This window comes from Phoca vitulina, unplaced genomic scaffold, assembly GCF_004348235.1.
Source record: "Phoca vitulina isolate PV1807 unplaced genomic scaffold, GSC_HSeal_1.0 scaffold18, whole genome shotgun sequence".
Classification (NCBI taxonomy): Eukaryota; Metazoa; Chordata; class Mammalia; order Carnivora; family Phocidae; genus Phoca; species Phoca vitulina.
Genome location: NW_022589721.1, coordinates 9532046 through 9555491, shown reverse-complemented (window position 1 = coordinate 9555491; position 23446 = coordinate 9532046). Strand labels below are relative to the sequence as shown.

The 23446-nt window shown below is 36.4% G+C and overlaps 1 protein-coding gene across 7 annotated transcripts in view; it reads left to right on the top strand.

Annotated features, from left to right (window-relative positions):
• The window catches only part of CSMD3 (CUB and Sushi multiple domains 3), a 1192082-nt gene that overhangs the window by 933714 nt on the left and 234922 nt on the right, over positions 1–23446 (top strand). For all 7 annotated transcript variants that reach the window (XM_032415697.1, XM_032415696.1, XM_032415695.1 and 4 more), the window contains one exon: positions 5883–6077. In XM_032415697.1, the coding sequence (XP_032271588.1) occupies positions 5883–6077 (195 nt within the window). The remainder of the gene's footprint in view (positions 1–5882; positions 6078–23446) is intronic.

Below are 23446 nucleotides of genomic sequence, written 5' to 3'. Positions count from 1 at the left end.
AAAGGAAAGGAAAGGAAAGGAAAGGAAAGGAAAGGAAAGGAAAGGAAGGAAAGGAAAGGAAAGGAAAAGAAAAGAAAGAAAGGAGAAAGGAAAGGAAAGGAAAAATGAAAAAGGAAAGGAAAGGAGGAAGGAAGTAGGCAAGCAAAGAAGGAAAGAAAGAAAAGAAAACTGTAAGCAAGTCAGTACAGCTAGGTCCTATTGTAAAACATTTCCAGAGATCACTAGGAGAAAAGATACAGGAAAAATGCCACTAATTCTACCATGCTCAGGGCAGATGGTACTAATTCATTCCAGCATTATGTCTTGTGGAAACAGGAACTGACATCACAGTCCTTTCTCTACCAACATTCCAGGTAGCCATTCCTAAATCCACGTAGTTAAGCAGTTGAGATAAAGCCTACTCTCCGTTTTTCTTAGCTAACTGTATGCACATTCCTATTTCCCAGCTTGATCCATTTCCATGTCCCATTATTTCCAAAAACCTAAGATTTACGCTGCCTTAGGAAAAGGGCCACAAATGCAAATTTTTTAAAAGACAAAACTATTCATTATGTACCTAATCTATTCTAGGTACAATGATCAGCTCTTTTTAATGAATTATCTCTATCCTTCCTGTGAGCAGGTACACTTAAAAATGCAACAAAAATACTAAAGTAACAGAATTAGGTGCTAAGTATTGCTACCCCTATTTTACAAATGACAAAACTAAGGATCAGATTATTAAAAAGTTATAGGAAATGACATAAATTATTATTACTACTAAGAATAAAGGTAAATAAAAATATAAAAGTACAAACAGAGAGAAATACATAATCATGCCATGAACTTCAGTCTTTCTGGACCCTACAATTACTCCCCACCATGCTTAGCTACTACACCAATACCCACTTAGACACAATTTCATGAAGTCTTATTTTATACTTATATTTTATACTCCGAAGAGTATTTCTTCTGATGTTAGTATCGAGTTCATGGCACTCCCTAAATCCGACCTAATTAATTCTCTGAACTGGTCCTCACAACTCTCATCCATGGGGAAGTTCCATTCCCCACTTCAGGGTCCCCAGGGTCTTTTTCATCAGCCTCCCTATTTCCTATCCTCATTTCAAAAAATGTTACCTCTTTAATTGTCTAGTTTCTTAAAGCTAATAAAGTGGTCCTTATGTCTATTTCTGCCATAGAGAGACACCTCAGAATTTTCCTAAAATATGCACCCCCCACAAAATAAACTGACATATGCATTGAGACCCTGAATAGTAAAAAGAGTTTTCCTTTGTCATTTGTAATACATGTCCTGTACCTTCACTTGAGCATGTTCTGTTGGCACTGAAAAGTAAAGCTTTTAAGTCTTGCCTCACTCTAAATACATAATGTTTTTAGTAGGCCTTTAATTTAAAAGCAACACCTACTTCTATTAGAGCTCACACCAGAGTATAGTTACCACTGCTTGTGTTCAGATCTTTCTCTCCATTTCCCCCTTGAAGACAGACACTGAATCTTATTTTTGCTTGTGTGCAAATACACAGTAGTTGTGCAATGAACCAATGCTATATTTGAACATTGCAAAAACACAAGCTCGCTAACATGGATTCTGGAAGGAATAGCACTTTTCACTTATGTAAAGCAAATTGTGGATATGCTTTTATGTTGTAGACAATAGTAAACCGGAGCAGGAAGTAGAAGTTTGGGGCTGAAGGGAAGATGTTTGGCTAATTTTAAAACAATGTCTCCATGAAGAGTTCAAATCAGGCCTAGTCTCCGTTGTAATTTCAGTGAGATATAATATTAACAAATTTACAGTGGAATAAATATTTAGAGTTTAAACAGTGCCCTCATTTGCATTGTTTTAATATTAAGACCATTTTAGATTATAATGTTAATAAGTATGTCTTAAATATTCATAATTACAACATTTATATAAATGTGACTCATATAATAGTAATATTTGTATTCTTTTACAAAATATATTGATTCTGATGGAGAGAGAATATACACAGTTTCGTGCTACTGAAGGAGACCTCCCGGCAGCTGGTGTTTTAGGTAGCTGGGGTTGCCAATTTATAGACAGCGATACGTACAGTGGAAGACTTATGACTGGTTGTTTATATGGTGTAAGTTAACCACCTGCTCCAGGAACCCTAACAGTTTCATAAATTACATTCTAAATTAATGTACCTATTTAAGTTAAGATATATTTTTTTCACAGAGCACCTTATTACATTTCAGTGTTACCCTGAGGTATTCTGGGGGCAATTGCTTAATTTCCCTTGCAGAAATATTTTCCAAAATAAAAGAGATACATGTATGGCTTATACTTATTCTCTAAAAGCACCCTGGGACGCCTGGCCTTAGGTGAGCTCTTACGCTAATAATAGGGAGGCCTCTTGGGACTGATTATGATCAGATGAGGGAAATATAATGCATATACATCTTGAAGGGAGCTTAGTTCTTAGTTGCTGAATTCATGCTAGCCGGTGTATGCCCACCCACACATGTTCACTATCCTGGAAATAACAGGCAGTTATATACTCTGGTCACCCTTGAAAACCAAAAATAACATATAACTACTTTTGATTATACAGACTGATGTTATTCATAATAATGGTCCCTTCATGAGCATATAGCTCTATGTGGGAATAAATTTTGAAGTAAAATCCCTTTTATGATTCTTTTTCTCCCAGAAAAAAAAATTTATTTATAAATCAATCATTACATATGAATTCAACAAACATAACTATCACTGTCTTGTGCAAAGTATGATAAAAAACTTCATAGTGTTATAGACATGCTTATTATATATGATATATTTATATATTATCTCAACATCTGTCTGTTTTCAGGAATAAAATGGAAATAAGAGCATAGTAAAGTTTTAATTTTTCCAGTTGAATCTTCTTCAAGGCACAGTTTATGGCTTTCTAATGTCATTTTTTTTTTCATTAAAATAAGCATTTAAGATACTTTCATTGCTGGTGGAAAAACTCTGAAAAATAAATGCTTTGTAAAAATTTTTTAAAAAACCATATGTAAGATGTAAGCTTTATTGCTTATGCTTTATTTTGCAGCAGACATCTTATATGCTTTATTTGGAGAATATAAGGCAAGGGAGCTTTTTGCCTAGGATCTATTCAGTAGGCAAACTACTGTGAAGGCAAATAAAATTAATTATTAATAAAAATAATAATATCAACCTGTCTGCCTCACAGTTTTGTTTTTTGTTTTTTTTTTTTTCAAAAACTCAAATCGCCTTTCCATCTACTGCCTAGACCTTTGCGTAAGAATTCTCCAGGTGTTTCCAAAATTTCCAGACAATTGCTATGGCAGACCTGGAAATAAACAAGGGCAGTATTATTCATAGAAAGCTATTCACCAAGGATTTAATGTAATGTGTAAACACAATAATGAGATAAATGAATCCTCTCAAAATGAGGCTAGCAATATAAAATTGTCGCAGAGGCAATATATTTCATTTGTTGGCCATATTTCCCTTTCCTCAAAAAGTAGGACATTTGCAATATAGATTCCCTGATATGGCACTGAAACTATTGGGAAAACTTTAAAGAACGAAAAAGCAAACTTTTCAAAAGATGAATATTAGGTGGTTACACTTGACAAAGGGATGAATCCTTTTTTGGGGGGGGGGGGATGAATCCTTTTAAACAGTAACTTCAATTCTTCCTTTTCCCTCAAGGGACTTTGCTCAATTTCATGAAGGCCAGCTATAAATGCTAGGTTTCTGATCTGCCTAAAAGTTATGTTGTTTCCCTGCTTGTTTAAGGAAAGGCTCAATGTACAATTTTCCTTTTTAAAGTAAACAAATCAACTCCTGGAACACTAAAGTCCCATTCTTAGTAACCAAATTGAGTATTCGCACCACTGGTTCTTTTTGGGAAAATGGTATTGTGTGAATATTTTACCAGGGAAGAAATATAGTTTGTTGGATTGAGAAGTGATTTTTATTGTGAATTCTGAATAATATGTAGGGTGCAAATTTCATGTGTGTGCATCTGTGTATGTGCACTTGGAAAAAGATCAAGTTATTTAGCTCTGGATTGAAACTCAGGCATCAGGTTTATCCGACTTGCACACTCGTCCCCTTCATGCGCTTTGTCTCTCTTTCACCTAGTCAGCTCATTTCTCTCTCAATGCTCAGCTTAGATGTCAATTCTTCAGGAAGGTTCCTGAATGCTTCCCCTTACGCCATAATCATTACAGTTACAAGCATTTATTTAATATAATTAATAAACTGTAGTTGCCACATTGGCCAGAATATATTCTGATTGTCCATTGCTATATTTCCAGAGTTTGTTGGGTAGTGTGGGCTCTTAAGTACTTATTGGAAAAAAAAGAAGGAAAGAAAGAAAGCAGAACTTCATTCCTTTGATAGTCTATTTAAATCATCTAAATGTTTGGTTCTGCCATTTCCTCTTTAGTTGAGTTGGGAGAAATCTTGTATAGTGTTCTTTCTAAAGCACAAATTTCTCCTCATTTCCTATGAATGTTGAAGTACTTTGAACTCTGTAAACTTTTATGAATGGAAGAAATATATTCCTACTGTTGCAATTAATCAGAGTTGGATATATTACAATAAAATAATTTCTGTGATAGCCAAACACTAAGATATTGTTGACTTAAATCCCAGTGATTCCATGAGTCATGTGCAGAGATGCACCCACTTCCTGGCTTCCCATGAACATAAAATAAATTCTAATGTAGAAAATCACATTTGTTATCCTGAACTTGTGGTGGCCCTTACATTTTTGTACTATTTCTTAAGGAATCTATAATAATAATAATAATAAAACAGAAATATTAAGGCATTGCCCAGATCTGTTAACAACAATTTGTTTTAGAGCTTATTCCCAAAAATGGATGAACTGATCTTTCTGTTTCTCTACATATTTTCAAAATGTTCTGTCTCTCTCTTTAGTTCACTATCTGGGTGCACAGAAAACTTTTAGTTCCTTTGTTGTGAATGGACTTAATGTTCAATGTGTCTGTTAGTGTTAACTTTAAAAGTACTTGACTTTTGGACACCTGGGTGGCTCAGTCAGTTAAGTGTGGGACTTCAGCTCAGGTCATGATCCCAGGGTCCTGGGATGGAGTCCCGCCTCGGGCTCCTTGCTCAACGGGGAGCCTGCTTCTTCCTCTGCCTGCCATTCTCCCTGCTTGTGTGCTCTCATGTGCTCTCTCTCCCTCCCTCTCTCTCTGACAGATAAATAAAATCTTAAAATAAATAGATAGATAAATAAATAAAAGTACTTGACTTTAACATAGACTCTCTGCTCCAAAAGATCCTGGTTTGTATGTCATAAAGATTTTGCTGCTATTTGATAATGGGCAGACTTCTGATAGGAATGGGGAATGACTAGAGGAGATGGGTTACAAGAAATGATTTCAGGGTAGAGAAAACTTTTACCTTCCTCCCAGTGGTGAAATGAACTGAGCTCAACATAGGCAGTAGTATCATTTCCTGGTTCAGTCACAAGGAATGAGTATACATTATTTGGGAGAAGAGCTTTTAAATAAATATTAAATAAAGAAATAAGTCCTTCTTTTCCAAAATAATTCATTTAAAATATTTATGCATGGATTATAGCACATAATAATTTTTAATAAACTCTAAAACTCTATGCTTGACTGTATATTAGATATGAGTCTTAATAGGACTAATGAAAAATTTTATTCTCTTACTCATCAATACGAATTAGCAAAACGTCAGGTATGATTATGGACTACTTTGTACGTTGAGCCCTCAAACAGAAGCAGAAAGGGTGCTGGTACTTTCCCATCTGTTTAGAAATAGAAATGAAGAAATATTAAAGGTTTCAAAGGAAATAGTATCTTAAAGCATTTCATTTTATATCAACACTGTTTTTCAGCAAAACTTCGAGAGTCCTGCTTTGATCCAGGCAATATAATGAATGGCACAAGACTTGGAATGGATTATAAATTAGGGTCAACAGTCACCTATTACTGTGATGCTGGTTATGTTCTTCAAGGTTATTCGACACTCACCTGTATCATGGGAGATGATGGAAGACCTGGATGGAATAGAGCCTTACCAAGTTGTCACGGTAAGAAACATTTTTTTGCTGAGTTTTTATTATTAGACAGAATCAGGAAATTTTTAAAGCCATTTCTATATTTTTAAAAATCAACCACTTAACATTCAATCTACAAGTGTGGTATAGGCCATGCAGAGATTTTATCAAGGATTTTTAAATTAGATTCATTAAAGAAATGGTTTTGGAAAAGTGCTTATATTCCCAGGTGTCTCTAAAGCGCTGCACACATTATTGTCGGCGAGCTCTCTGAGCATAAGGGTATTGCCTGTTGTATTCTGTGTTCAGGACTTAGAGGAGTGCCTAAAAGATTAGGTGCTCAGAAGATATTGGCTGAGTAAATGAAGAATGAACACACAGAAAGTGACATTTCAACAAAATAGAGAAATGCAGTGACTTAAATATTATCAAGAACTGGTGATAAATCTTTATCCAAACTACACATTTCTCCTAAAAATTAAGGTTGCCTAAAAGTGAAAACCATGTTGGAGCTGCTGAGGCAGCTCTAGCGGGGGGGGGGGGGGGGGGGGGGGTGGACTCAAGCACACAGTAAAATGGAGGAAGACCTAAAATTAGTTTCAGTAACAGAATATCAGATATGTAAGTTGCCATATCTGCCACAGCTAGAGTTAGTAGGAGACCAGGGCCTCGGATGCAGTGTGATGCAGGAACTAGCAGTGATCATAGCCAGAAGACTGCTGATCTTAGGGAAAAATTTAGGAAAAATATATTCAAGGGGAAGAGACTTACTGTTTTTCAGATTAAGGAAGTCACTGAAGAGGCATCAGACACAGAGACATCACCCACACATAGGGCATAGGATTTGCTAAGCATTTAGCCATAGTAAATGAACAGCCCATTCAGAATTCTGAAAAGTTGATCCAGGGAACACAAGAGGGCAAACTGTGGGAGTCCCCAGTTAACAATGGAGCAGGTTGTGATGATGATGGTTCATGAATATATATTTCTGGATAAATTCTAGGATGATTTTCCAAAACAAGGACCCATTTGCCACTTCATGGACCTAGTGACCCATGGTCTTTCCAAAACCCATACCTAAGTGTTAAATAGGAAATCCAACACAGTGGTTTAAAAATTATTTTAATGAAAAACAGGACACCCTAAAATAAAGCAATGTACAGTTCAATTGCAGACCATGGAAATTTTTAGTTCAAGCTTTTGAAGATGGATTTTATAACTAAATAAAATAATATTGCATGTTGAAAAATCATATGCTTGCATACAACTCTATGGGGATAGAGATAGAGTGAAAAGTAAAAAAAAAAAAAAAAAAAACAGTTCAGTAAGGAGAGAGAAACAATGATATCACTGTGGAAAGTTACCACAGACTCTGTAGTCAGCTGAATGATCCTAATGCATTGTACAAAATTGACATGGAGATGATATCATCTAGTGCAGATTTTCCAAACCAGGGGTCACCAGTAGTGAGTCTTAAAATCAGTTCACTGGGTCATGACCAGCATTTTTATAATTGATATAATGTTGAATAAGGTAAAATAATTAAAATAAAATAAAAGATAAATATATAAAAAGAAGAGAAAAATATTATAATTCAAAGACCATGGTAAAGATAAGTATTATTTTGTGGGACTATTTTCAGCTACATATAGAGAGATGAATAAAATACAATGAATATACCCATGTGATGTGTGTGTGTACGAGTACATGTAGATGTGTATGTGTATATTTGCAGTAAAATAATGTATATTGGGGTGCCTGGGTGGCTCAGTCGTTAAGCGTCTTCCTTCAGCTCAGGTCATGATCCCAGGGTCCTGGGATCGAGTCCCACATCGGGCTCCCTGCTCGGCAGGAAGCCTGCTTCTCCCTCTCCCACTCCCCCTGCTTGTGTTCCTGCTCTTGCTATCTCTCTCTCTCTGTCAAATACATAAATAAAATCTTTAAAAATAAATAAATAAATAAATAAATAAATAAATAAATATAAATAAAATAATGTATATTTCTTACCGTGAATTTCAGTGAAAAAAAGCAACAATTTTGAACTGATAATTAAAAGTATGGAATTTTGGTGTCTGTTACACATAGTAATTTTTCCTCATTGTATAACGTTTTCACATATTAGAATTATATACATATGATTTCTGACTTTCATAGGTCATCTAACCTCTCTAGAGTCTCTCATCTCTAAAATGGGGGTAATTGAAATTCTTTACTTCAAAATGTTGCAATAAGAAATAAAGAAAAGGTACATGTCTATTAAATGGCCATTCGGTTAATAACAGAACAGCCAGTTAATTCTTAATTGATGGTTTCATCTATTAGAGGATAAAGGGAATAAAAGGAGAAATAATTACTTTGGATTTAATTCTGCCAAAGAGAAAAAAATAACTGATGACAGGAAAGTTTATAGAAAGCTTAAGAGAAAGGGTGATTATATTGTCTTAAAATTCAGAGCCATGCAAAAGAGAAATCTGTATATAGCCAGAAAATTCATTAAAATAACATGGAAGAGGGCGCCTGGGTGGCTCAGTTGGTTAAGCGACTGCCTTCGGCTCAGGTCATGATCCTGGAGTCCCGGGATCGAGTCCCGCATCGGGCTCCCTGCTCACCGGGGAGTCTGCTTCTCCCTCTGACCCTCCCCCCTCTCATGCTCTCTCTCTATCTCATTCTCTCTCTAAAATAAATAAATAAAATCTTTAAAAAAAAAAAAAAAAAAAGAAAAAAAAAAAAAATAACATGGAAGATTTCCAGGAGCCAGACAAGAAATAACCAAAATCCTGACAGAGAAAAACCAAAGGATACAGAAAACCATAGGTCAAAAGGATAGCTGTTAATCACTGGGATAAATTATTAAATACATGGTTTTCAGTGACTTAGCTGAAAAAGGCAGGAGCACCAGAGTATAGTATGCATTCCCTAAGAATATGCCTGCCTAAAATAATCCTATTTCTTTCTGGTAGATTTCTATATTGATAGGTCATAGAAATATTAATTTCAGCATGGAATATGCCATAATATATACAAATGGTCCTTCCTAACCAAAAAATTTCATGGGATCAATTATAGCCTAATTAAGTATATTTCATGTTGGTTGACTAGTCATATCTACAAACAAAACAGAGGGAAGAGTAGACCTGGGTTCAAATCCTCTTACTGTATCTATGACCTCTGGCAAGCCAAGCCTTGATTTTTAAATCCCTAAAACTAGATCATAGTTATTAATTCAGTAGGTTATTGTGAATATTCAATTAATTGCAATACATACAGAGGGCCTAGTAAATTTCCCAGCAAATACTGGAATATTAATACATGTGATTTTCAAAGTGTTCTAAAAGAATCACAGCACTGGAAAATATGCATTGCACTTTGCATTGCATGTTATATTTAATGGAATTAGTATATTTCTGTCATTTTAACATTAATTAAATCTAATTTATTAATGTTATTATATGGATACACATTTACTCCTAAAAATAGCACAAATGTTTAGTATTTTTTAAATTTCTTAAGGATAATCTTCACTATCAATTGACTTGGATGTGACTAGACTTTTACCCATAATACCAAGATACTATGGAAAAAAAGTTATTCCGTAAATACCTTATGCTTGTTAATACCTTAATTAACTTAATTAATACCATAAATACCTTAACCATGTTAAAAATATGACCACAACTGATAATTTCTAGAATAGGAAAGGGGGAAGGAAAGGTCCATGTTTTAGAACTAGGTCTATTTAACTCTAAACAATGATTTAAAAACAAGAGAAAAGCTAAAATCAGCTGTGACCTTACACAATTTATTTTGTGTATCTAATCATGAGATGATATTGTATAATTTGTAAGGTTGTTGGGAGAATTATATTAAATAACTTACTTAAAACATTTTGGGTTTTCTGGCTGGCTCAGTTGGTAGAGCATGCAACTCTTAATCTTGAAGTCATGAGTTCAAGTCCCATATTGTGCCTAGAGCTTACTTAAAAATTATAAACACAATAAAATATAAAAAATAAATTAAAAATACATTTGGTTCTGAAACTGTTACTGTCTCATAAGGAGAGCTTAATATATTTTAGTTTCTTGATCACGTTCACACGTATCTATTTGTTTTCCCTCATAGTAATTATACAGAAATCCAAAATACACAGAACTGGCTGACTTTCAGATTTAATAATTTAATACTTTGAAAGTCAAAATTAGTGGGTAAAGCATGTGCAATAGAGCCAGAGGGTTTGTTATTCATAAGGATACATTTTTAAGTTAAGATATATTTTGCATTTTTATCAAAGTAAAATATACATGTAATAACAAAGAAAATAATATAATATAGGTTTCCATTTAAAGTAATTTAAAACAATGGTCACCTGCCCCACACCACCCTCTATTCTGCTATTCCTCAGCTGAGTCTTCTAATAGTTTCTATTTCTCTTCAATATTCCAGAATTAAGTTATTTTTGTGTATTCTAGCAATTGCCTTTGTCATATATTAATTTGTTTATGCCTCTATTTTTAATTTCATTAATGCTTGAGAATTAGATTGTCAGGCTCTGCTGCTTTTCATGTTAAGTCTTACCCCGCAGTAAAATTTTGACTGCTGTCTCTGAGAACATGGGCAGGAAATTTGGACTGACTGAAAGGTTTTGCTTTAGAGTATGTAAGTAGGGAGCTATTAGACTATAATCCCTAAGTGCCAAAATAAGGAAAGCTTTTTTTTTTTTTTTTTTTAGATTTTATTTATTTGACAGAGGCCCAGAGAGAGAGGGAACACAAGCAGGGGGAGTGGGAGTGGGAGAAGCAGGCTTCCCGCTGAGCAGGGAGCCCGACACGGGGCTCGATCCCAGGAGCCTGGGATCATGACCTGAGCCGAAGGCAGACGCTTAATGACTGAGCCACCCAGGCACCCCAAGGAAAGCTTTTTATTTTATTTTTTACATAAAAGCGAACACCAATATGACCATACTTTGTAAACTCTTTAAATGCAATGTTTTGATTTTTCTTATAATGTTTCACTCTGGAAGATTATAAGCTCATAAGGTCTTGGGCTACATATAACTTTTTAGCATTCAATGCATTAATTTATACAAGCAGGCTCTCAGTAAATATTTTTAACCTGAACTGAACCATAAGAATTTACAGTTTGTCTATTTTAGAAGATAGGTTTTTTTTTTTTTTTTATCATGGTTTAAGATTGTGTACATTTTAAATCTGAAGAAAATATTTTCAAGAGCTTATGTTGGACACTGGGAGATTGTGTTTGTCAGAAGTAGATCCAAAATGATAGCATCCTGTGGTAAGTCCTGCTCAGTGATGAGAAACCCTGCAGTTTATCTCACGGAGAATGTCACATGTATTAAATGATAGCAAAACAGAATATCTGTACCTGCAATTCACTTTGTCATAAAAAAAAAAAATGTGTTTGGAAAATAATTTCTTCCCTTCTTATTTTTCACACTTTGACAAGTGTCTGTTGAAACTCTGTGTTACTTTAGTTATCTATGGACACACTGGATTAACGTAGAAGTCCTATTGTTCTTATCCATAAAATGACTCAATATTATGTAAAGATAATGAAACACAAATAGTGGCAGATTCCGTATTTTTCCCTTAATGTTCATTACTTGATTTATTTCATCTAATGGCATTGTAGCTGTTTATATAAACACACCTCTACCCTGACCTAGGGCATCAGCTATCTCTTACCTCTTAACCTCTCTTCTAGCTAGTTTCTCCCTTTCCCATGTTCCCCAATACAATCTCTTATGAACACAACAAAGTAATCTTTCAAACATATGTCAGATTGGGGCTCCAGGATGGCTCAATCGGTTGAGCATTTGACTCTTGATTTTGACTCAGGTCATGGTCTCTGGGTCATGGGATTGAGCCCTGTGTTGGGCTCTGCACTCAGCTCGGAGTCTGTTTGGGATTCTCTCTCTCCCTCTCCCTCTGTTCTTTCCCCAGCTCACTTGCTCTCTTTCTCTCTAAATAAATATGCAAATAAATAAAATCTCTTAAAAAATAAAAAATAAATAAAAACATATGTTAAATTATATCAAAATCCACCATTGGCTTTCTAAATCTGAGTAAACTCCATAGATCTTATAATATGAAGTTCCACTTAATCTGCCTATATATACTCTGACCTCTTTACTATTCTCCCTCTCTACTATACTCTTTGGGCCACAAAGGCTCCTAGATGTTTCTTGAAATCACTGTTCACACTTCTGCCTCAAAGCTTTTGCACTTGCTGTCCTTTCTGTCTGAATGCTTTTTCCCCAGCATTCTGGCTGAAGCTCTCAGATTTCCTTTAGGCATGTCTTAGTAGCAGAAAAACATTCCAATTTACCCTCCCCTTGCGCCCTAAAGCTTCCAGGATGGAATCAAATAAATCTAAAGTTGAAATAATAGGTCCTTGGTAAAGATATCTCTGGTGTGTGTAAAGCCCCAGTTATTTTATAGCCTTAGAACTCTGAAAGGTAAATCATCAAATTTGGGAGTACTAGCCATAGTACTAATACAATATTTTTTAATTGAGGTATAATTGACATACAACATTATATTTGTTTCTGGTATACAACATAATGATTTGATATTTGTATACATTGTGAAATGTCCACCACAATAAGTATAGTTTACATCCATCACCATACAGTTTACAATTTTTTTTATGATAAGTAATTTTAAGTCTACTCTCTTAGCAACTTTCAAATATGCAAGACAGTATTATTAACTATATCATCATGCTATACATTACATACCCATGACTTATTTATTTTATAACTGGACCAATGACGTATTCTTGATCTTTTCCATTGCTATAGCATACAGTGAGCATTCAATTGACAGCTAATTAGAATAATAAGACCCTAAGAATAAACATATTTGGAGAATATGTTAGAGAGAATAGATGATATCATACATTCCTTTTTTCAGGCATTCAAAAGTACCAATTATATGCCTGGTCCTGCACTAACTACGAATTCAATATGGTTCTTGCCTTTAGAGAATTTATAATCAGATGAAATAAAGCAGGTGAGGTCAATTGCTAGAAATAAAAACAGAGTGCCGAGAGCACAGCGTGGAGGTGCCTCTGACCCAGTCACAAAGAGAAATCAGAGAAGTCTTCCTTATGAAAGTGACACATGAACTGAATATTAAAAATATAAATAAGAAGGAACCAGGTGAGGTACAAGACATAAGGAGATGCTGTGTTTCACATCTAGGGTTGAGCATTTATAAACATGTAGAAGAAGCAAGAGCAAACCAGAGAAAATAGATAGAATTTCAAGCAGCTGAACTGGGCAAGCCCATAGAGAGGACTGAGAAGAGATAATAACTTGTCTGTGTTGAGAACAGTTTGAAGTTTTGTATACATATTATTTTATGCCTTACTACAACTCCATGAATTAGGGGATACTAATATTCTCATTTTACAGATAAGGAAACCAAGACACAAGGACAGGTTCAGTCACTTGCTCAAAGTCATAGTTGCCTGCCAGTCATGTTTTGGAGTCCAGTCTTAATCACTGCCCTCTAGAGAGGCTGATTAATGACCTTGCATTGATCTTTTTTATATCTCTGGAACCTAACAGTTATCGCATATTGCAGGTGGTTAAATGTTTACTGAATGGATGCATGGCATCAAAAATAAGTGGCGAGATTTTGGGTTCCCCACTTATTTCCGAAATCTTCCTCCAAGCTAAGTATGAGAATTAAGAAAAAGTAAATTCCTACCAATAACTAATAAAAAGTGTTCATCTGAAATGTATTTTTGCATTTCATTTGAAACACAACCTTACACAGATACCTAACAGATATAGTCAGTGTTAGCTATTTTGAACATCTGTACCATTATTTTCAATCCCTTTGTTTCTCTCATGCTAATGTAGTCCTAGATTCTGGGGGAAAAAAAAGATTATGTAACTCAGTCACTGATAACTATAAGTCTGTCCAAAGTACATACACAAGAGTGTTATGATTAGACATCCAGTAGTCATCTGGTACCATTCATTGTTCAACTTCCAACTCTATGTGGAATGATAAAACCTTTAAAAAAAAATAATAAAAAATAAATAAATAAATGGAGAGCCCTTTGCACTATCAACTGAAGAGAAAATTTGGAACAAATAAAATAAAAAATAAAAAGTTCATTTTATAATTGTAGCTCTCCAACTTTACAGTTATCTCTCATTAGTAACATCATATGACCTACTTTTAATTAAATCATACTGCTTTAGTGTATGACATAGATAACTCAACTTTTATTCCAGATCTTCTGCTTAAACGGCATGCTTGCCTTGGGCTAATCTCTTATTCCAAATGTCCTTAAGGTTTATAGAATTTTTTTGAGGTTTGAAACAAGTCTGGAGTCCCATTGCATTATAAATGAATATAGACATTATGTAATCTAATATACTGAGCCATTTAGCATTTGATGCCATTTAAATATGTGACATAATTAAAGCATGTGGATGAAAGACTCATAAAACAAAGGCCTAGTGGTAAATTATTTCTGAGTATCATCAAATATCTGCCTTTCATTAGCTATACATAGGAATTTTGTTCACAGACATAATATACAGATTATGTATCAGAATCATGTTCTACAAAGAAGTATAATGTATTTTCTATTTTTTTTAAGTAAGCTCTAAGGCCCAATGAGGGGCTTGAACTCATGACCCCTAGATCAAGAGTCACATGCTCTCCCAACTGAGTCAGCCAGGCACCCCAAACGTATTTTTCTATTTTAAAAATTTAAAGTAGTATTGAGATAAAACCAAAGCATGTTTCATTTTCATATGGGGCGGTGGAATATTATTTAAAATGAAACTGGAAGGAAGCTAATGTGATTGAGCACCTGCTATTTCCAGGCACTCTTACTTATGTTATCACTCCAGTTGGTCTCCTGCATGCTAGTCTAGAGAATCATTAGCATTGTTATAAATAAATCCCTGCTGCTATGAATTATGGAGCATACTATGTAGAGTCGCCTATGTAAGAAGCAATTTAATTGCAAATCAATGCTTATAATTCAAAACATATTTTCTTGTGACCACTGACTTGGAGCTCATATTTAAACCATTTTTATTTTCTCTGCCTTTGGCATCTCAGCCACCATGCCATGCCTCCAGAATGGTAGTTGCATGGCCTCTCGTTGTGCTTAGAAACCCCCGTTCTCCACCACCATGTAGTTTTTATATTTAAGTCAGACTTCAAACATGCCTCCTTAATGTGTTACACGTTTTTACAGAAAAACAGAAAAATTATTTATACAGAAAATTGAATCAACCCAGAGCTTCTCTCCTTACAGATAAAGAAAGTAAAGTATACAACAGTAATTATTCATAGTCATGTTGAGAATCAAACTGTATTAAGTAAGGAATGGCATTAGGATAATAAAACAACAGATCTAAGGATAGCCAAATCTTTACTTTTGTTGGCAAAACAAATATACTACTAAAAAGTTCAACCCACAAAACCCAGAGAGAAAGAAAGCAGGTTTATTATTGAATAAGCATATTTGGAATGTAATGAACATTGCAGGCTGCCTATGAAAGATGCTACAAAGACTGGACAGAATCTCATACAAATTTATAAAGAAAGAACAAATAACTCTTCTTTTATCTCCTTGAGAGACATACCGATGTAACTTGTCTCTGTATACCTTGTGACTACACTTTTTAAGAACCCTTAGTTAATTTCTGAAGTATGTTTCCAGAAGGCCAGCAGTCTTGCACTGTAAAATCAAAAAGATGGGCCTATTATGTTTTAAAAGAGACACCCTAAAGGAGGTTGCTGCTTTCTTCCCCTTTATTAAACATAGAACATTTCATTTTACACTTATATTCAGCCAGAGTCTTTCACTTCAAGACATACACATAAAAAAAGACAATACAGAGCTCTCTGTGCAATAGGGAATAAATTCTTAATCCCAAATCCCAAAACCAGTCAGATTGAAATGTATGGGAGAGTTAGTGAGTAAATCTGAACCATAATCAGGTTCTAAATAGCTTCAAGCCTAAGCCAACTCCAAGACAGGGTATTTCTCCCCACATTCCTAATCTGAGTTTTAGGACCTCTCTGATTCAGGGAAGAATTGATCTGTCCTGTTAGGAAGAGAGACAAAAGAGTAAGAAGGAAAGGGTTCTCCAATGCAACTAATACTTTCCAGATCATCATAGGCCAAAGCAACAATCCCTGAGCCAAGCCCCCTTAAGGAAAAGAGAAGACAAAAAATTACAAAGGTAAAAAGAGGTGAGTTGGGAGGAATCTAATTAGAATAGGGTTTCTTTTTTGTGTGATGATGAATCCTATCCTAGAATTATCTTTTTAGGTGTATAAAATATAATAAAGCACATGGGCATGAAAGATAAACTGATTATATTGAAACACAGTTATCCAAGTACTTAAAATCTATAATTGAAAAAACAAATTTTGATGTAATAATATATTGCTTCCTAATTATTGCCTAAAATTATAAGTTCTAGCAAATCTAATAACTACTTGAGGTATCTGCAACAATTATAATGTAATATAAAAACATCTGTAATTCCTGTTGGTGACAAAGTCCCAGTGGTTTGCTGCCTACGTTTGAAATTAAACGAAATGGTAAAATTCAGTTAGAAAAAAATTTCCATAAGAATTGGAAAATATAAACATTTTTTCCCCATCCAAATTCATGAAACAAGAAAAAAGAACCTCTGAGGGGGCGGAGCAAGATGGCGGAGGAGTAGGAGACCTGGATTTCCTCTCCTCTCAGGAATTCAGCTGGATAGGGATCAAACCATTCTGAACACCTACAAACTCAACAGGAGATCAAAGAAAAGAAGAGCAACAACTCTCTGAACAGAAAAGCGACCACTTTTTGGAAGGTAGGACGTGCGGAGAAGTGAATCCGAGGTGATATTCGGGAGGATAGACGGCGGGGGAGGGGCCTCCGACGGCCGCTTCTGGCAAGTGATAGAGCCACGGAGCACAAAATCGGAACTTTTAAAAGTCTGCTCCGCTGAGGGACGTCACTCTGGTGGCGAAGTGGGTGGTGGAACCCTCGCGGGACAGTGTGGTCTCAGGACCCTCGGGGTCACAGAAAGACCGGGGGTGCCTAAGTGCGGCAGAGCTCCCAGGTATCGGAGCAGGGAAGCCGGCTGCAGAGACGGAGCCCAGGCGCGGGCTCTCAGCTCGGGGTTGCTATAAACCGTGATCCGCGACACAGTCGGGCCACTGCTCCTCCAGCAGGGACCCAACAAGCGGCAGATCCGGGGAGACTCACCTTCTTCCCCCGGGAGGAGAGGTGCGGGAGCGCACCGCGGGGATCTGCTGGGTTTGGAGACTCCACCCGGGGTCGGGTGCCAGATAGAAAGGCGCGGTCACAGGCCGGGTGAGCACGGAGTGCGGCCGGAGACCGGGGAGACGTGAGTGACTGACTGCTTTTCTTTGGGGGCTTGCTGAGGAGCGGGACCCCGAGTTCTCGGCTCCGCCGGGGCAGAGATTGGGAGGCCGCCATTTTCACTCTCCGCCTCCAAAGCTGTACGGAAAGCTTGCAGGGAACAAAAGCTCCGGAGAGCAAACCCGAGCAGATTACTTAGCCCGGACCAGCAAGGGCGGGGCAATTTTGCCTCCGGCAGAGACATTTGGGAACCACGGCAACAGGCCCCTCCCCCAGAAGATCAGCGAGAACAGCCAGCCAAGACCAAGTTTACCGATCAATGAGAACGGCAGAACTCCAGCGCTAGGGGAACACTGCACATAGAATTAATGGCTTTTTTACCATGATTCTTTAGTCTTTCAAAGTTAATTATTTTTTTTAACTGTCTTTTTTTCTTTTTTCCTTTTTTCTTTTTTTTTGAATTTTTCTTTTTCCCTTTTTCAACCAACATCTTATCAATCCCTTTTTTAAAAAAAAACATTTTTATTTTTCATTTTTAAAGTCATATTCTATCCCTTCATAGTAGTTACCCGTATTTTTGGCATATATATATAAGTTGTTCTCTCTTTAAAATCTTGAGATAGTTTCTTCTAACAGATCAAAATATACTCTAAATCTCTAGTGTATGGTTTTTTTCTACTCCCCTGCCTGATCACATTCTCTCCCTTTTTTCTTTCTTTCTTTTTTTTTTAATCCTCTTCTTTCTTTTTTCAAACAACTTATCAAATCCTTTTTTAAAATTTTTTATAATTTCCATCTTTACAGTCATATTCCATCCCTTCATCATATCAACCCTTATTTTTGTACATATATAAGTTTTTCTTTCTTTAAAATTTTGGGAGGGACTTTCTTTTAACAGACCAAAATACACCCAAAATCTAGTGTGTGGCACTGATCTATAATCCAGCCTGATCATATTTGATCACATTCTGTTTTTGTTTTGTTTTGTTTTGTTCTGCTTTTGTTTGTTTTTATCTTTATCTTTTTCTTTTTTCTTTTTTTCTTTCCTTTTCTTTTTTCTCTCTTTCCCTTTCTTTTCCCACGCTTCAGGTCTTTTCTGATTTGTTTAGAGTATATTTTCTGGGGACGTTGTTACCCTGCTAGCATTTTGTTCTCTCATTAATCTATTCTCCTCTGCACAAAATGACAAGACGGAAAAAATCACCTCAACAAAAAGAACAAGAGGTAGTACCGACTGCCAGGGACCTACTCAATACGGACATTAGTACGATGTCAGATCTAGAGTTCAGAATCATCACTTTAAAGATACTAGCTGGGCTTGAAAAAAACATGGAAGTTATTAGAGAAACCCTTTCTGGAGAAGTAAAAGAACTAAAATCGAACCAAGTAGAAATCAAAAAGGCTATTAATGAGGTGCAATCAAATATGGGGGCACTAACTGCTAGGATAAATGAGGCAGAAGAAAGAATCAGTGAGATAGAAGACCAAATGATGGAAAATAAAGAAGCTGAGAAAAAGAGAGATAAACAACTACTGGATCACGAGGGCAGAATTCGAGAAATAAACGATACCATAAGACGAAACAACATTAGAATAATTGGGATCCCAGAAGAAGAAGAAAGAGAGAGAGGTGCAGAAGGTATAATGGAGCAAATTATAGCAGAGAACTTCCCTAATTTGGGGAAGGAAACAGGCATCAAAATCCAGGAGGCACAGAGAACCCCTCTCAAAATCAATAAAAATAGGTCAACACCCCGACATCTAATAGTAAAACTTACGAGTCTCAGAGACAAAGAGAAAATCCTGAAAGCAGCTCGGGAGAAGAGATCTGTAACCTACAATGGTAGAAACATTAGATTGGCAACAGACTTATCCACAGAGACCTGGCAGGCCAGAAAGGACTGGCAGGACATATTCAGAGCACTAAATGAGAAAAATATGCAGCCAAGAATACTATATCCAGCTAGGCTGTCATTGAAAATTGAAGGAGAGATAAAAAGCTTCCAGGACAAACAAAAACTAAAGGAATTTGCAAACACGAAACCAGCCCTACAACAAATATTGAAAGGGGTCCTCTAAGCAAAGAGAGAGCCTAAAAGCAACATAGACCAGAAAGGAACACAAACAATATACAGTAACAGTCACTTTACAGGCAATACAATGGCACTGAACTCCTATCTTTCAATAGTTACCCTGAATGTAAATGGGCTAAATGCCCCAATCAAAAGACACAGGCTATCAGATTGGATTAAAAAACAAGACCCATCGATATGCTGTCTGCAAGAGACTCATTTTAGACCCAAAGACACCCCCAGATTGAAAGTGAGGGGGTGGAAAACCATTTACCATGCTAATGGACACCAAAAGAAAGCTGGGGTGGCAATCCTTATATCAGACAAATTAGATTTTAAACCAAAGACTGTAATAAGAGATGAGGAAGGACACTATATCATACTTAAAGGGTCTATCCAACAAGAAGATCTAACAATTGTAAATATCTATGCCCCTAACATGGGAGCAGCCAATTATATAAGGCAATTAATAACAAAAGCAAAGAAACACATCGACAACAATACAATAATAGTGGGGGACTTTAACACCCCCCTCACTGAAATGGACAGATCATCTAAGCAAAAGATCAACAAGGAAATAAAGACTTTAAATGACACACTGGACCAAATGGACTTCACAGACATATTCAGAACATTCCATCCCAAAGCAACGGAATACACATTCTTCTCTAGTGCCCATGGAACATTCTCCAGAATAGATCACATCCTAGGTCATAAATCAGGTCTCAACCGGTACCAGAAGATTGGGATCATCCCCTGCCTATTTTCAGACCACAATGCTTTGAAACTAGAACTCAATCACAAGAGGAAAGTCAGAAAGAACTCAAATACATGGAGGCTAAAGAGCATCCTACTGAAGAATGAATGGGTCAACCAGGAAATTAAAGAAGAATTAAAAAAATTCATGGAAACCAATGAAAATGAAAACACAACTATTCAAAATCTTTGGGATACAGCAAAGGCAGTCCTAAGAGGAAAGTATATAGCAATACAAGCCTTTCTCAAGAAACAAGAAAGGTCTCAAGTACACAACCTAACCCTACACCTAAAGGAGCTGGAGAAAGAACAGCAAATAAAGCCTAAACCCAGCAGGAGAAGAGAAATAATAAAGATCAGAGCAGAAATCAATGAAATAGAAACCAAAAGAACAGTAGAACAGATCAACGAAACTAGGAGCTGGTTCTTTGAAAGAATTAACAAGATTGATAAGCCCCTGGCCAGACTTATCAAAAAGAAAAGAGAAATGACCCAAATCAACAAAATCATGAATGAAAGAGGAGAAATCACAACCAACACCAAGGAAATACAAACAATTATAAGAACATATTATGAGCAACTCTATGCCAACAAATTAGATAACCTGGAAGTAATGGATGATTTCCTAGAGATGTATCAACTACCAAAACTGAACCAGGAAGAAATAGAACACCTGAACAGACCTATAACCACTAAGGAAATAGAAGCAGTCATCAAAAATCTCCCAAAACACAAAAGCCCAGGGCCAGATGGCTTCCCAGGGGAATTCTACCAAACATTTCAAGAAGAATTAATACCTATCCTTCTGAAACTGTTCCAAAAAATAGAAATGGAAGGAAAACTTCCAAACTCATTTTATGAGGCCAGCATTACCTTGATCCCAAAACCAGACAAAGACCCCATCAAAAAGGAGAATTACAGACCAATATCCCTGATGAACATGGATGCAAAAATTCTCACCAAAATACTAGCCAATAGGATCCAACAGTACATTAAAAGGATTATTCACCACGACCAAGTGGGATTTATCCCTGGGCTGCAAGGTTGGTTCAACATCCGCAAATCAATCAACGTGATACAATACATTAACAAAAGAAAAAACAAGAATCACATGATCCTCTCAATAGATGCAGAAAAAGCATTTGACAAAGTACAGCATCCTTTCTTGATCAAAACTCTTCAGAGTATAGGGATAGAGGGTACATACCTCAATATCATAAAAGCCATCTATGAAAAACCTACAGCGAATATCATTCTCAATGGGGAAAAACTGGGAGCTTTCCCCCTAAGGTCAGGAACGCGGCAGGGATGTCCACTATCACCACTGCTATTCAACATAGTATTGGAAGTCCTAGCCACAGCAATCAGACAACAAAAAGAAATCAAAGGCATCCAAATTGGCAAAGAAGAAGTCAAACTCTCACTCTTTGCAGATGATATGATACTTTATGTGGAAAACCCAAAAGACTCCACCCCAAAACTGCTAGAACTCATACAGGAATTCAGTCAAGTGGCAGGATATAAAATCAATGCACAGAAGTCAGTGGCATTCCTATACACCAACAACAAGTCAGAAGAAAGAGAAATTAAGGAGTCGATCCCATTTACAATTGCACCCAAAACCATAAGATACCTAGGAATAAATCTAACCAAAGAGGCAAAGGATCTGTACTCAGAAAACTATAAAATACTCATGAAAGAAATTGAGGAAGACACAAAGAAATGGAAAAACGTTCCATGCTCATGGATTGGAAGAACAAATATTGTGAAGATGTCAATCCTACCTAGAGCAATCTACACATTCAATGCAATCCCCATCAAAATACCATCCACTTTCTTCAAAGAAATGGAACAAATAATCCTAAAATTTGTATGGAACCAGAAAAGACCCCGCATAGCCAGAGGAATGTTGAAAAAGAAAAGCAAAGCTGGCGGCATCACAATTCCAGACTTCCAGCTCTATTACAAAGCTGTCATCATCAAGACAGTATGGTACTGGCACAAAAACAGGCACATAGATCAATGGAACAGAATAGAGAGCCCAGAAATGGACCCTCAACTCTATGGTCAACTAATCTTCGACAAAGCAGGAAAGAATGTCCAATGGAAAAAAGACAGTCTCTTCAACAAATGGTGTTGGGAAAATTGGACAGCCACATGCAGAAGAATGAAACTGGACCATTTCCTTACACCACACACAAAAATAGACTCCAAATGGTTGAAAGACCTCAATGTGAGACAGGAGTCCATCAAAATCCTAAAGGAGAACACAGGCAGCAACCTCTTCGACCTCAGCCGCAGCAACTTCTTCCTAGAAACATCGCCAAAGGCAAGGGAAGCAAGGGCAAAAATGAACTATTGGGACTTCATCAAGATAAAAAGCTTTTGCAAAGCAAAGGAAACAGTCAACAAAACCAAAAGACAACTGACAGAATGGGAGAAGATATTTGCAAATGACATATCAGATAAAGGGCTAGTATCCAAAATCTATAAAGAACTCATCAAACTCAACACCAAAAGAACAAAGAATCCAATCAAGAAATGGGCAGAAGACATGAACAGACATTTCTCCAAAGAAGACATCCAAATGGCCAACAGACACATGAAAAAGTGTTCAATATCGCTCGGCATCAGGGAAATCCAAATCAAAACCTCAATGAGATACCACCTCACACCAGTCAGAATGGCTAAAATTAACAAGTCAGGAAATGACAGATGTTGGCGGGGATGCGGAGAAAGGGGAACCCTCCTACACTGTTGGTGGGAATGCAAGCTGGTGCAGCCACTCTGGAAAACAGTATGGAGGTTCCTCAAAAAGTTGAAAATAGAGCTACCATATGATCCAACAATTGCACTACTGGGTATTTACCCCAAAGATACAAAAGTAGGGACCCGAAAGGCTACGTGCACCCCGATGTTTATAGCAGCAATGTCCACAATAGCCAAACTGTGGAAAGAGCCAAGATGTCCATCAACAGATGAATGGATAAAGAAGATGTGGTATATATATACAATGGAATATTATGCAGCCATCAAAAGGAATAAGATCTTGCCATTTGCAACGACGTGGATGGAACTGGAGGGTATTATGCTGAGCGAAATAAGTCAAACAGAGAAAGACATGTATCATATGACCTCACTGATATGAGGAATTCTTAATCTCAGGAAACAAACTGAGGGTTGCTGGAGTGG